Genomic DNA, 15,866 nt, shown 5'->3' with positions numbered 1-15,866 from the left:
CTCACTGTCACAGGCGTGTCACCTGTCAAAGACATGTTTTCTTTATAACAGATATATATATCACTTTCACAGAAGTGTCACCTGTCACACACATATTCTTTATAACAGATATATATATCACTTTCACAGAAGTGTCACCTGTCACACACATATTCTTTGTAATAGATATATATCTCACTGTCACAGAAGTGTCACCTGTCACACACATATTCTTTATAACAGATATATATATCACTTTCACAGAAGTGTCACCTGTCACACACATATTCTTTGTAATAGATATATATCTCACTGTCACAGAAGTGACACCTGTCACAGACATATTCTTTGTAATAGATATATATCTCACTGTCGCAGATGCGAGTACTCACTGATACATGCAGCTACAGATACATATCCCTCCCTCTGTTACAGACACAATGTACGAATGTCCTTATTGTCACATATACGAGTACTCGGTCATGCATACTTTTACTATCTTATTTTCGCAAATACGTGTACTGACATTGTCAAAGATACGTATATTTGTTTCACTGTCATAGGTGCCTGTATTCTGTCACAGGTACGTGTACAATGTCACAGATAATTATAGCAAATGGCGGTTTGAGGCACGCGCCACTGACATAAACACTGATATGAAAAATATTTCTAAAAATACGACCAACAGCATTTTCGTCAACTTTGTACAAGTCAATACAGTAATACCTTTTGTAAAATATATCTAATCAAATTTCAGGAGTAGGGTCACACTAGTAAGTGTTGTCAAACGAGTTAATTATAATTAGTGAACAACTAGGCACTTTTAACGAAACAACCTACTAGTAGTCATAAAACATAATGCACTGATTCAGTTTTAGTAAGATCTTAAGGTGCCCCGTTTCACTAAGTGATATTAGCGTCGTAAGATCACTTTTCAAAACTTTCTTATCATATTTTCATTTAATATGGGCTTTGTTTGATTAAACCAACTGTATAACTGTCCAGTTTTGCTGACTCATTAAAGACAAAGCCCTTTTTTAGACTGCTTCGTCAATCTGTGCCTTGTGTCGAACCTCTCTATCTGTCAGCCGGATTTAGCACATACAATAGTTACTGTTCCTATAATATATATTCAGTTGATAGAGATGTTTCACATAAATCAATCGCACTGTAGTTGACTCCAAATGCTTTTTTCTTTGTTTTATTTTTTTATTCTCACATCACTATCACCGTTTTCTTGGACAAATATTGTAGCAGTTTATCCTTTTCCGTTGCGATTGTGTCAGCGCTAAGGCAGATTGGTTCATGGGGATCCCAGCATCTCAAATCCATCCTACCCACGTCACAAAATCAAGATACACAGTATGAACTTCAAGTCAACAAGGCCTTTGTCAAACCACACCAAAACACACACAACACTTTTCGGGACGTCATCAGCTCCGAGTGTCCAGATCTGGGCTGGTGGTGATGAGGGATTGTCCTGGTCTGTCCGTCGTCATGGACGTGTACATCAGCTTGGAGAGGCTGGTGTCGGAGAACTTAAATTGTCTTTTGTCATAGAACTTGAGAAGGACTTGGCTGTTCGGGTGGAGGTTCTTCAAGTGGAGGTAGTGCTGAGCTGGATCCTCCGTTGTGTGACCACAGTCCTCGCACACATACACTTTGTTCCGTCTCTCCTTGTAAGCGTATGACTGGTCAGTCCCGTGAACCTTCTTACAGTGCGACTCCAGGGAACATCGTTGGGTAAATGCCTTGCCACATACGGAACATTTGTAGGGGCGTACACCTGTAATGACAGAAATCGATAGATCCCATGTACAGCAATGGTGGTGACCCGAGTCTTTGACAAACAAGCTACCGATTCATTAAGTCACATCGTGCGACCAAAATGTTTCTTGGTTATTCGCTGTGAATGGGTACATCGTAAGGATGGGAAATCCGCAATAACTAGTAATTTCAAGAGCTGTATGGTCCTCAGGGTGTTGAGAGTGATCATGAGATGTGCAATTCAAAGATCGAGGGAATAAATACCAGCGCATTGAGCATGTACTAGTTGTGTGGAAAAAATAGTGACTATTTATTAACAGAGCAGATAGTAAGTGACATAGAGATATGTTTAGGGATCTTGTTCCATGCAAATTAACACATCTTGCTCTAAAGTCACCCGAGATTACCACATGACTAGATTATTGGAACTCTGCTTAGTAAAATTCATTGGCTATAACTACTTTACTTAACGATATATTCAGTCCGTTAATTAGCTATATCTTGATCTCATGACGTCACTATTACACTACGTATGTAGTTAATGTTATGCATGTCACATCATTTGTGTGTGGTCAAGAAGTCTCAGGACTAGAGTAGTGAATAAAATCTATTTTGATTCGATTCCCCAAATGTGTGATACCCACATCTCTTTCTTTCGTAAGGTCCAAATAGCCTACAGCCGTTGTTGCATGTTTTATTTTACAGATTCTAACCTGGTAAATGGTATTATAGAACAGCATTTATCATAAATGCCATTGGTAGTTTTGAAAGTTCATCCATGTCTCTTATGCCGGTGGAATCCTAAGCGTTATTACTAAGTTAATCTACGAACTTCCAATGTGGAATCCTCAGCGTTGTTACTAAGTCAATCTACCAACTTCCAATGTGGAACCCTAAACGTTGTTACTAAGTTAATCTACCAACTTCCAATGTGGAATCCTCAGCGTTGTTACTAAGTCAATCTACGAACTTAGTTTCAATCGTGAAAAAGGCACTGAGTATTGGCCATGATTTAATATGTAACATCGCTCGCTCATTGCAAGGTCTAAACGAGAACTGTCCATTTGCAGTTGATCTGATGATTTTCTGTGATACTGAAGTATAACGTTATGGTGTAGTTGTGGCACTGTGACATTGTCCGTGTGTAATTAACGGGCTAACGGACACACATTTAACAGCAACAGATGGTGGACAGAGAAACATGTAAATGACTTGAGTACAAGTTGACAGAGCTGTCTTCTGACACACATCTGTAACCCCTTTAACTCGAGAATTGCGATTCAAGGAGGAGAGCATGACTAAAACTTAAAAAACCTTATATTATTTAGCTTCATTACCATACTGTAACAGATATCGTGCTGCTGGGATACACGTCTCCATGTCCAGTGTCTGCTATTCCAGTACTATGTCAGTCCACACTCCAGTGCAAGACAGAAGGTCGACGCGCAAGGCCACATCTGTCATATCATTCCACGGTCCTCTGTCATATCGTTATTTAATGCACTTGATATACACGCCATGGAATGCGAGGCATTCAACTTAGCAGATTTATCATTCAATAATTAGTTCTGCCTACTTGTCCAACACAAAAGATGCAGAGAAGCATCCTCCCACATTGAAATCACTGTGGACATGCAGCAGTTTTTTTATATCACAACAGCTCCCCAAATACATATTTTCTGTCATCCAAGCATCCGTCAGTGAATTATTAAATCTGGCACTGGCGACAAGTTTACATATCGCCCTGTGTGTAATGCAGATTGCAGAAATTCTATCTTTATTGGGGTGCAAAAAATGCAACATTTTCCATTACTGTCTTCAAAGAGTATCAGACTATGAAGCGAAGCATTGCAACGACGCAACAGGGCATTGATGTTTTCATGATTAAACATACATATGAGAATTACTTACTGATGTATAATTTAACAAAACAGCCACTGGATACAGGTGTCGACAGACATTTTTCTTCACCAACAAGCGTTATGTTAGATTGTAAATACGTAAATGAAAGTTCATAGGGCCAAAATGTTTACACAAAGAGCTGGATAATGGAGCGAAGAGGATAATACCTATACGCTATTAGGATGCACATGCAAGCGTCATGGTTCTGAAAATGCTTTGATGTCAAAGATAACAATCAAGGTGTTCATAAATTAGTAGTTTGTATATCAACTCGTCATCTGTAAACTACAATCGAGAACGCCAGAACTAAAGTAGAGTCAGTCAACTGACTGGCGTCAAGCACAATACGTAAAAGTTTTAGTTTGTTTGAGTGGCATTTTAGAAGCTGAGACATACAGTTTCGTATAGCCTTAATGGATACCATCGTCTGTCTTCGAAATAAAGAAGCTTTTTCCATAAAGTGTGTTGAATAGGGAATTTGAGAATTAATCGCCGACTGTGGATGAGACCTACCAATCTAACTCGAGTCAAGTTGATGTTTGCGAGTCAAAGTTTGTATCAAATGCTTGATTATTAGATTTTTGTATATTTAGATTTTGCTATGGTGTTTCCTATAATTGTTTTTCATGCTTTAGGAATTTAATAATCCTAATGTTTTTCACGCATTAGGAATTCAGTAAAAAGGCCCAGTTCACCCTTTCTTAGAATAATTTTATGTACCATCATTCAGAGTGCTTGTTTACTGCCTGCCAGAATTACACATGAACTGGACCCGTGAAGGTCCCGGGGTGGAATAGGCCTTCAGCAACCCATGCTTGCCATAAAAGGCGACTATGCACGTAAGAGGCGACTAACGGGATCGGGTGGTCAGGCTTGCTGACTTGATTAACACATATCATCGGTTCCCAATGGCGCAGATTGATGCTCATGTTGTTAATCACTGGATTTTCCGGTCCAGACTCGATTATTTGCAGACCGCCGCCATATAAAACTCACTCACTCACTACAGATTAACTGGGTGTAAGCAAGTTATACCATCTGCTGGGTAAGACCTAAACGGGTTAAGCTTGATTATAGCCCATCTCTTATTATTGCATATCAAAGACACATTCAAAGTTTTCAAATGAAACTGAACACTATATGACCCCACTTCAACCCACCATCGCCTTATGGTTTATCTGATATGGCCCTTATGTCTGGTATAGTTGGCTGGGTGGTTTGTCGTTAAACGCCGCACTCAGCAATATTCCACCTATTCCAGTATATGGTGTCGGGCTGTAAATAATAACGTCTGGACCAGACAATCCAGTGATCAACAGCATGAGCATTGATCTATGCAACTGAGATACGATAACATGTGTCAACCAAGTAAATGAGGTTATCCACCTGATCAAGTTAGTCGCCTCTTGCGACAAGCATGGGTTGCTGAAAATCAATAAAAATTATTCTAACCTGGACATTCCTATAATACACAGGACGCACTGTGAGGGTGGTAGTAAAACATCTACAACACATGCCTTACTTTCACCATGCAATGACAGAATAACTAGAGTAATATTAAAACGATCGTTTTTGAAGTATTTGTTTCACACAGACTCCTCATTCCACAATCTTGCGTTTTAACAAGAGGGCCGTTGCATCCGCGAAAGGATCACGTATTTATTAAAGGCAGTCATCGCTGCTGCCAAATACCAAGTTGAAGCTTACATTATTGAGTTTTGTCTCTCTATACAGACGTCTTCAAAGAGGCAGCTCAACTTCTCACGTGGTACATCCGGATCTTCCAACCTTTTGCTACCGCTTGATGACGTCCTTTATGGTGTCCATGGGTAGTTTTCTGGCGCATGAGGTATAACGGCACGCGACGTGATAAGAGGCAATCAGAACGATAGTTATGTCTTGAATCTAAAGTTCAGGGTTCATTTATTCAACCAGGACATACACATACTCTTAATCTGTTGCTGTTCTAGGATAGCTTGGATTATGAGACGATTTGTTGGGTTGACCTACCTGTGTGTGTCCTGGTGTGCCGCTTCAGGTCAAATGTGTCATTGAAACCCTTGCCACAGAAAGTACACAGGTATCGCTTGACGTCACTATGACACTTGATGTGTCTGTTCAGATGACGCTGAAGGGGGAAAAGCTTGCCACAAACCCGGCATGCGTACCTTTCGTTGTCGTTCTCTAAACCTGGGGAATAGTCAAATTGTCCAACTAACGTTTTTCAGCTGAGGAACAGTAACAATGATACTACATCTTACTTGCTACACAAATGAAACAGTGGGACACCACCTTCAGACAAATGGAATGTTAACCAGAATAGCCAGACATCCGACTAACACAAGGATGGAAACCGAGAGTGACCACCCCTCAACATGACCTTTACCTGCGCATTCTCCATCTGACATCATCAGCACCAACAGCATTAGGTAACCACATAGGCACCACCTGTTGACCATTTCGATGCAGGTGAAATGAAACATCTGCATCTGCGTTGGGGAAGGTGAGGGACGAACCCACTTTACATTAAGGTATAATGACTTGGTGTTTTGGCAATACGTTAAAAATATTCACAGTTTTTCTCTCCCGTTTAGAACAGAAAACTTCTTCACCATGTGTGTACGTTCGTGTCTATGTCAGTTTAAATACACGAATGCACACATCATAGAAATTTACACATCAGTTGTACTGCTATTCACAAATCATTCAGATGTACACACGGCATACACATGTACACATACTACTTACGCGCTTACTTACAATGTAGAGCTGTACACCTACAACGTAAAATATATACACACCACAGCTAGACAGTGTTATCTCCTTCTGTAGAGTCGTTTGTCCCAGCAAAGGGTTCTTGATGCCGTAGCCGCCGTTGATGACCTCTACACCACCACTTGTCAGGTGCTGGCAGAATAATAACATGTCAACATTCAAGCAATCGTTGCATTATGTTTAATCAAAGAAATTAGGTAATATATCAGTTATATCACGGAGTATTATAATTAATTTATCGTAGCAGATAAAGATTCTCTAGGTAAAGCCAACAAATATGGACTATGGTACTTAAGTAGCGCACCTTTAAAGTCGATGACCAAGGAGTATGATGTTGGCATTTAAAACTCATCTTTGGTAAAGAGCAAGGAGTATGGTGCTGAAAAGTACACGTGGCAAAGACAATGAGCATAAGGTATGGCGCCAAGTGTGAAACAAGGGCACATGTAGCAAAGACAATTAACATAGAATATTGTGCCATGAGTAAGACAAAGGCACCAGTGGCAAAACAATGAGTATGGTGCTCGTACTTAAAGTCATATTTGGTGAAGTCAAATGACAAAGTGTATGGAAAAGGTTAGGAACAAGTCTATCTTAGAGCTTGTTAATCTCTTAGAAGAAACTCCCAAGGAACGGAAATAATAATCATGATGAATCTTGGATTCAAACTCACCACGACAGATTCATGGCACAGCTAAGGGAGGCAACTCAACACAATAAATTATGGTGCCTGCTTAAAGAACATATCAAAGACCTAAAGATGGTAAAGAGATGGTACCTGTATAGTTGGGGCAGGTGACGTGACAATTCTGTGTTCCACTCTGTCGTCGCGGTTGTAGTAGTGGTGCTGTATATGGTGTAGAGGCTGTGGCGGAGGGTGGAGATACGGACTGTAGTAACACGGGTATGCAGTTGGGGAGGTGCTGAAGGACCCGTGGACGGATCCGTGAGGTGGCGTAACAATACCACATGATGTCGGCGGACTCAGATATGACGAACGTTCAGGGGAGTGGGAGGGAAACAGCTGCTGAGGAGACATTCGCTTCTTGTCATGGGAAGACGAGACTGTGACCGGGGAGGGCTCCACGTGATTGTTATTGAGATCAAGTGACACAGGTGTATTGAGAAGTACATTTTCATCTGTAAGTAAAATGGACGGAGGGTAAATGGTAAGCTAAGCTATATCAAATAATAACCTATAATCAAATCTATTGCAATAAAGAAGTTGCCTATCCATAAAGAGGATTCCTCTTCGTCATACCAGCTTCAAAATGGCACTTAAGGAGTGACAATCAAAGAGGCTTGCCAACCCAGACTAGTGTAAACCATCGTTGTGGAAACGTAGCTTACCCATATCCACTTCTATGCGACATCTGTGGTAAACATCATAACACGTAAAAATAGGAATTTACTGAGACATTAGTGCAGGGCTGAGCATGGCGTTTTTCTGTTTCAGCGTCTTTTTTTTAATTTTCTGTTTTGTTGTGATTTGTATGTTTTGGCTTTTTTTGTTTTGTTTGATTGGGTATATGGACATTAGTCACCAATACAATAAAGGTTGATATATGGATGGTATTTGTCGCCCACTCAGTAACCAAAGTGAGGAGGGGAATGCGCAGCACACGTGAACATGCAACTTGAGTGAGTGAGTGCGTTGGGTCTTACGCCACTTTTAGCAATATTCCCAATATTCCATCACGACAGGGAAAACAGGAAATCGGGTTCGAACATTGTAACCATGGAAGGCAGTCGAACCCGGGTCTTCGGAGTGACGAGCGAAAGCTTTAACCACTAGGCTACTCCAGTGCTCCCTGCAGCATGGGGGTGGTTATCTTCTCTTAGAACAGGAGATGACAGATATCAGTGGATGTGTAAATGTACTTATAACTATATACATGTTGGTGAGGTTAGTTTCACGCCGCACTTAGCGATATTACAGCTATATGGCGGCGGTCTGTAAGTAATTGAATCTGGACCAGACAATCAAATGACCAATAACGTCTACGCATGCAATGACATGTCCCAACAAAGTCATCGAGCCTGACCACATGTTCCCGTTAGTCGCCTCTTACGACAAGCATTGATTAGTGAAGATCAATTCTAACCGAGTAGTACATGTATATGGTGGGGGTGGGGTGGGGTTGGGTGAATATATTATATCATCACCTTCTATTCAATCACTACATCCGAGTCTCCTGCAGTGACGACCGCCTTCTCGAAATCACATCCTCACATACAGGACACTTCATCTTCTCCGTCCTCAACATCAAACCTGTTATTTCAACATTACCACACCTAAACACCACGTAAAGGACAACACATACCCGTCTCCTCATCACGTCACATCAAACTGGTTATTTCAACATTACACCACACCTAAACACCACATAAAGGACAACACATACCAGTCTCCTCATCACGTCACATCAACCGACGGCGCCACCTTACCATCTTCCAACCACCACTTTTGAATCAGCTCACTGTGAGCTTACCAACACCTTCTGTCCTTCGTCTGATAAATCGTCACACCACCATATAACGATGCACGCGTGAAGATCTGTGTTAGAATTGGTCTCATCATCCCATACTAGCGGTAACGAGATGGGGTGATCAGGCTCGCTGACTTGCTCCACACATGTCTCCGTATCCCAGTTACATTGATCGATGCTTATGATTTTGATGACTGGATTGTCTGGTCAAAACTCGAAGTATTACTGACCGCCGCTATATGGCTTGAATATTGCTGAGTGCGGTGTTAAACAAAAAACGAAAACAAACGTAAAAACAGTGCAATGCATCTTTTAAGTGCAGCATCATAAACACTGCCCAACAACACCTGTCACATAGAATCACGTCCCATAACATAACACCTGAACAGACGGAAAACCTTAACCCTCTGACCTATCACAGAAGCACCTCAGACTTCATTAATTCGCGAATGCCCCATAACGATGACCCGTTTTTTCTCATTGTGTCTCCAACGTCGGCAAACATAGAACAATTTGACAAGGTGTGGAGGAATGTGACCGGCCATCTTTACTCATTCACGTCATTCACACGACCAGACAGCGCCCATGACCTATTGTTACCGGAATACTGAATGGAAACCACGTGACCTTATGAATGAACAGTTACTCTATTGTTGAATGGCTGCAAAAACAGTTACATAGCGCCACTTGCAACATGATTCGGGGATTGGCATCCCGCGGTCACATGACAATGAGACGAGATCTCGAGGTCAGTTTTAATAATGGATGCATGCAGGTCTTCTTGACAAGGACTGGCGTTTGGAAAGGTGAGGCGTGTGGTCTACGCTGAAGTTACCCCCCTTTGACGTGCGATAACAATGCATATAAGTATACGTGTGATATTCAGGCTGAAAATGGCCATGGACCACCGTTAGACGTGCGAATCAGAAAAGACAGGAAGTTGGTCTCGTGTTACTTCTTTTGAGTCGATTTTCATTCAGAAAACGGAGATACGGCTGAAGGATGGTGTTTATGCCTACAATAACGTTGTTTTTAATAGGATAAGATGCTACCCGATGACAATGGGTACTGATCTTGGCCCAATCTCCACAGAGAAAGAGATGAATGGACATATTTTGCCGTTACTTTGGAGGTTTCGAATTACAACCGTTATGTTATCCCATATGTGACAAGCGATTGGTTGTTACTGTTATCACAGACCAACAGCTGGTATTCTTGTCAACCTGGGATTTGAAGAAGGCCATAGGCTGTCACTTTCCTGTCACTTAGTAGGTCATTATGCTATATCTCGCGCCTCGCATTAAAGCATAATAGAAAATACATTGTAGTAAATTAGATAGCTTCAGGTTCAGGTTGCAGCACAAACCTGTAAAATGTTTGTTTATGCATAATCATGAAATTCGTAATGAAAATGGCTTAGAATGATTCGCTTCTTATCCGACAGCGGCGGGCACATAACATTACGCCTGTGAATGGAATTTTCATCTTGCCAGTCAAGAAAAGACCCTTCTCTGTTACACCAGTCGTGGTGTAAACCCTTCAAGAATTCATTAAAGTCTCCTGTTACTCTATGTTCAGTTTTGAGACCACGATCCGCTGGCAGCTAAGTTTGAAGCACAATGCGTTAAGAAATTTCGGAAAAAAGAATATTTTCAATCGCATTTTTTCCTGTTTTTTGTGAAACCGCTATCTAACGCTACCAGCGTTGGAGGTGATAACGATCCATGAATAAACGCTCAGATGAAGTGTAAAATCCGTTCTCAGTGATACTGAGCTGTGACGATGACAACTATCCAAATGCTTTTATTGAAACTGGAGCATTATCTGATTATCAAAGCCATGCAAATATACATGTGAAAGGCGTATCATCATCAGTAGAAGCAGCATCATTACATGCATGTACGAGTACTAGTGTCTCAGACCAGTATATAACAAGTGTGCTAGTTTAGAACAGTTATTACATAAAGGAACAGAGAGTAATAACAATACGTGTATATTAGAGAATGGTAATAAGTATGTATACAGGCCAGGAGTATATAAACGTTGGAGAAGTGTAATAAGACAAGTGCAGTATGAAACTGTAGTGCGGTTTTACAGGAATAAGATTATTTTGTGATTTGTGTATATTGAAGAACAATTATATATCTGATTCATTTCATGAATATTAAACTTACAGTTAAAGTACAGTGCATGAATTGATGAGAGGTGCTCGTAACAGTACATATCTCCAGGAACTGTGCATGTACATACACATGCATGACATACGAACTGTGCGCGCATATTAGAACAGATTTATATGTAGGAGAAGTGCTTGTATACTAGAACAGTGCATCTATATGGGAGAAGTGCACGTGTGTGAACAGTATATGTATGCAGAAGTGCTTGTATGCAAGAGCAGTACATGTATATGGGATGAGTGCACGTGTATGAACAGTGCATGTATAGAGGAGAAGTGCTTGTATACAAGAGCAGTGCATGTATATGGAGGAAGTGCAAGTGTATGAACAGTACATGTATGCAGAAGAAGTGCTTGTATACAAGAGTAACTACAATGTAAATCCGTATGTGCTTATATGTAAGAGTGCATGCACATGGAAGTATATGCTGGTGGATTCATTATTCATGTATATAACAGCAGTGCTTCTATATCAGAGCAGTGCTTGTATATAAGAGCAGTGCTTGTATATAAGAGCAGTGCTTTATAAAAGAGCAGTGCACTTCTTCGTCTATATGTCAGCTAAAGCAGAACTATAAGTTCTCATAGGGTAGTTTATCTCCTGACTCATTGTGTGAGACGAAGCACATGTGCTAATATCTTTGTGCATGTATACATACAGTGCATGGCTATAAGATACGCATATACTGTCTCATCGTGTGAGACGTGGGGATCCTACCAAGCACATATACACCATCTAAGCATTCACATAAATATCTTTGTGGTGTTGACGTGAAAGTGAGCTGAATCAATACTACTTGTTGCAGATTAGCAAGCCTCACTGGGTACATGACACCTCTTATCCCCTCTCTTTCCAAACAGATTTGTCTTTGTCGAAACGACGATAGTGCTTTATGAATTATTTATGCCTCAAATTATCGGCATCTTTCCCTCTGGGCTAGACTCTTACCGGAACAAGCAGATGGTCAGATTAGAGAATATCATCAGACGGATCACAGCATAGCCAGCTGCACGTGTTAGTTAAGATGGAGACGTGAACTCGCTGAAAGGCTGTTTCAATGGATGGTACTCGCTCCAGTCCGTCCTTACAAGACTTGACAGTGGCACACAGTTGGGTACAACCACCCCGCTGCATATACCCTGGGAAGTTATACCCCGGTGCGATCATCCCAATGACTAGACTGTATACGGGAGTGATGCTTATAGAACAGAAAGATGACTTTCAAGGCTTGATATGGATACGGTTGTTGTGTGGTTCGCTTAGAGTCATGGGAGGATGAGCACGATCTTCAGCAGCAGCCGTATGATGCTTTTAGCCCTGTAGTTTGTTGGGAGGGTTTAGTTATGTTTTCTTCCTTCATCAGTTTGTGTCCATACCCAACAATACATTACATTAAATTACGTATGCACACCCTGCTCCAAAAACTGTCTCAGGCAAAGTTTCAAGTTGACAACAATGTCCTATTTTCTTGCATCATTCTGACCATTTGTCTAATTTGTCTGGTTACACTGCGATTACAATATTCCAGCCACACGAGGTCTCTGAGTAATTGAGTCTGGACCGGATTCATATCAAGATCATCAATCTACTCAAATAGGACATGCATCAGCCAAGTCAGCGAAAATGGTCACCCGATCCAGTTAGTCGCCTCTTGAGACAAACACGAGTGACTGATGATTGTAAATGGTGTGTTTCTGAGTTTATTAGAAAATAACAACGTAACCAGTTGAAACCTAAAAATACTGGTAGATTAATTACATTGTTGAACAAGGCCAAATTCATATGGTAATGTAACGCCAATGACAATTTGTATATCCTTACAATAACCTGAATGTCTCAACAATATCTTGTGTACGTCTATAATAACTTGCATATCTCTACAATAACTTGTACATCACCACAATAACTTGTACATCTCTGCAACAGCTTGTATCTCTCCACAATAACTTGTATATCTCCACGATGACGTGTGTATTTCCACTATGGTGCAGTTCTCGCCACATGCTAATACATATTCCTATAGGCCTTCATCGTCGGAGTGTTTGCTTACCCAGGCTCTACCAATCATGAGGGCTACTTTTCTTGTGGTTAAAAGACACTTTACTTTTGGGTTTGGCATACATCTCGTCTGGGTGCTACCGCTCAGGAGAATACTACACACTTACGAGTGCATAATTCCTGATATTGATTTACCAATATTTTACTAAAAAAAGGAAAAGGAAGACGCATTTGGCGTCAACACGAAACTCAAAGACATCATCCATAAACCACTTTATCGTTTGTAACATCATCTTACACAATCGGCTGGATTAAAGTTGAGGAAATCGTGCAGAAGTAGGTGAGATTTAAGAGAAAGTAATTGTTGTCTGGTAATTATATAATGGCCGCAAATAGCTGCAGAATTACTGATACGGCGCTTAGAAACAACCGCTCACTAAACCTAGCAAGAGAGAAAAGGAAGAAAGGGAATTTTAAATCACCATCGCTCTCTCTCTCATCGCTTTCCTGATAAGCGTTTTGTCAATATTTCAAAATTAATTAACCTTACCTAAAGTTGGTGGTACCTCACCACAGGAGTGACTGGTATCACTGGAAGGGGCATCTGAATATGTCCTACACCGTACAGGAGTGACTGCAACATCCTTCGTCTTCTCAACGTCATCGTCATCCCCACGGTACGTCACTCGACGTCGACAATATTTGGTAATCAAAAAACTTTTCGGCATCTTGGGGACATTTAATCACAGGTCCTCAACACTCGAATGTATCCATTCACTGCAATGCTTCACATCAAAGCCAAATGTCAATAACAGTACTCCCAGCTGATTACTTACAGGCCTTAACATTAAACCGATTAGCAATATTGGTAAGAAGGATTCTAATATTACGAAGTAATGCACTAAAGCTATTTGCCGTTGGAAACAGTAATGAGTTAGAGCCGTGAAGCTTGGCGAGGTTGTGAGCTGGTACAGGGAACACCGCTATTATAGAGGGAGTGTACAGTTACCCGAGATACCCACCGAGGATGAGAGGGGTGGGTAGCCAACGGTAGCCATTCACCCGTATATACCAGCACAGTATAACTGTAAACGCAAGCGAAGTAGAGATAACCGTATTTTGAGAAACAGGACGTGTCGAGTTTTTTCCCCACCTTGCATATAGTGAGATTATCAAAATAGCATTGAAACCGAATTCGTAGCATTTGTTATAGGGATCGGTCTGGATGTGTGTTATTTTAGTAAATCAACATTCGCTCTTTCTTCCTCCCTCTCTATTACTTTTCTCTCTCGTTCCCTCTCTTCTTCCGTCTTCCTTACATTCTCTCTCGCTCTGTTATTTTCTCTCTCGCTTTGTCATCCTCTCTCATTCTCTCTTCCTCCACTCATACATTTTCTCTCGCCCTTTCTTTTCTCTCTCTTTCTCTCTTCTTTTTTTCTCATGTCCACCCTGTATTCCTACCTCTCTTATACATTTTCTCTCGCTAACTTTCTTTCTCTCTTCCTTCCCCTCCCGTTTCTTCTCACTCTCTGTCTTCCTCTCTCTAACATTCTCTCCCTCGCGCCCACTCTCTGTTACTTTATCTTACTTTCTTTTTCTTCCTTCTTTTTCATTTCCTCTCTCTCTTCCTCCCTTTCTCTTACATTCTCTCTCATTCTCTCTTTTACATTCTCTCGCACTGTCACTCTCTCTTACTTTCTCTCTCTCATATTAATCTCTCAAGGCTTAAACTGTCTGTATTAAATATCAGATGTATATTAAAACGAATGCATGAATAAAATAAATAAATACCACAAACGGCAAACACAAAAATCAGCTGAAAAGTCGTAGCTCAGTCATATCACGACACATCAAGCGTATTAATATTGTTACGAAAGTCCGATGTGGTGCAAGCCTTAAATTATAATTAAAATTCAGAAAATCACGTTTATAAACAACTCGAATTTCTCGAAACTATGTCGTTTGGGGTTCAAGTTACTTAATGCTTATTTTAGTGAAAACGCCTGTAACGTACTACGGTCATACCCAATTAAAATTAGCGTTCCTTGTTCTCAAGTACATGTGTAACTATAAGTACTAAATGTACATCGAAAGAGTATACCTTCCTGCAACAACTGCAAAAACAATTTGTTCTATCAGTGAATAAGAATAATTCAACAGTTGACTGATCCTGTTTCTCGGACAATGGCAAAACACATGCGTTTAAATGTGTTCGCAATGTTCAGCCCGACATGAGACTTTTCTGCTTGGCTGATGTCTTTCCGCTCAGTAAACCCATGCTGAAAGTTATAATAATTGTGTAAGTACACATCTATGCCACAAAAGGAAATCTCTCCGGCTTGAGTAACGGTTTATATATACACAGACCCATGTGTACCTGTTAAGCCTGATTGCATTGCGTGCGGCAAACTGTATAAATGTTATGTGGACGGCCAGTGTATACCGTTTAACTAAGAAATATTGATAGGAACAGTCGAGCAGCATAATCCTAATACCCGATTTGAGTATATTGGATTATGTCAGCGTTAAATGGAGTGATGATATTTATTCCACTTGACGCGCAGAGCTTTTACTCGGGTGTTAATAAATCGACTCTAGGGGTGTCCTGGTAAAGGATACAGGTCCCCGGCAACCTGTGATTGTCGTAAGAGGGGATTTTGTGGATTGGTTGACTTGTTGACTTCACGCCTTATTTTTCATCACACAAAAACGCTACACCGCTACACCACTGAAACTCAACGTCACAAAAGGGTAACCTAGAGGTTAAAGAGTTTGCTCT

General features: G+C 40.8%; 2 protein-coding genes across 3 annotated transcripts in view; one reads left to right on the top strand and one right to left on the bottom strand.

Moving 5' to 3' along the window:
• LOC137274272 (large ribosomal subunit protein eL31-like) overlaps positions 1-15,866 on the top strand; it is a 329,417-nt gene that overhangs the window by 120,216 nt on the left and 193,335 nt on the right. The window lies entirely within an intron of this gene.
• On the bottom strand, positions 455-14,155 carry LOC137274269 (transcription factor ovo-like homolog lin-48). 2 transcript variants are annotated; one of them, XM_067807380.1, is made up of 5 exons: positions 13,638-14,155; positions 7,202-7,563; positions 6,450-6,555; positions 5,659-5,838; positions 455-1,765 (listed from the first exon to the last, which is right to left on the bottom strand). In XM_067807380.1, exons 1-5 carry the CDS (start codon positions 13,813-13,815, stop codon positions 1,413-1,415), a joined length of 1,179 nt encoding a protein of 392 aa, XP_067663481.1. In that variant the 5' UTR covers positions 13,816-14,155; the 3' UTR covers positions 455-1,412. The 2 variants fall into 2 exon arrangements, with proteins under 2 accessions (XP_067663481.1, XP_067663482.1); XM_067807381.1 differs by lacking the exon at positions 13,638-14,155 and adding an exon at positions 12,038-12,226.

The sequence above is a fragment of the Haliotis asinina genome, chromosome 2 (genome assembly GCF_037392515.1).
Source record: "Haliotis asinina isolate JCU_RB_2024 chromosome 2, JCU_Hal_asi_v2, whole genome shotgun sequence".
Lineage (NCBI taxonomy): Eukaryota > Metazoa > Mollusca > Gastropoda > Lepetellida > Haliotidae > Haliotis > Haliotis asinina.
Note: the sequence above shows the minus strand (reverse complement) of the source record. Positions and strands in the feature narration are given on the sequence as shown.

What these genes read in the sequence shown, in the direction of transcription:
- LOC137274269 (XM_067807380.1), bottom strand. Translation starts at nt 13,815, where the DNA reads ATGCCGAAAAGTTTTTTGATTACCAAATATTGTCGACGTCGAGTGACG. An exon ending in TGAGGTACCACCAACTTTAG is followed by an intron (nt 7,564 to 13,637) that starts GTAAGGTTAATT and finishes TTTTACTTACAG; the next exon opens with ATGAAAATGTACTTCTCAAT. An exon ending in CACCTGCCCCAACTATACAG is followed by an intron (nt 6,556 to 7,201) that starts GTACCATCTCTT and finishes TTATTCTGCCAG; the next exon opens with CACCTGACAAGTGGTGGTGT.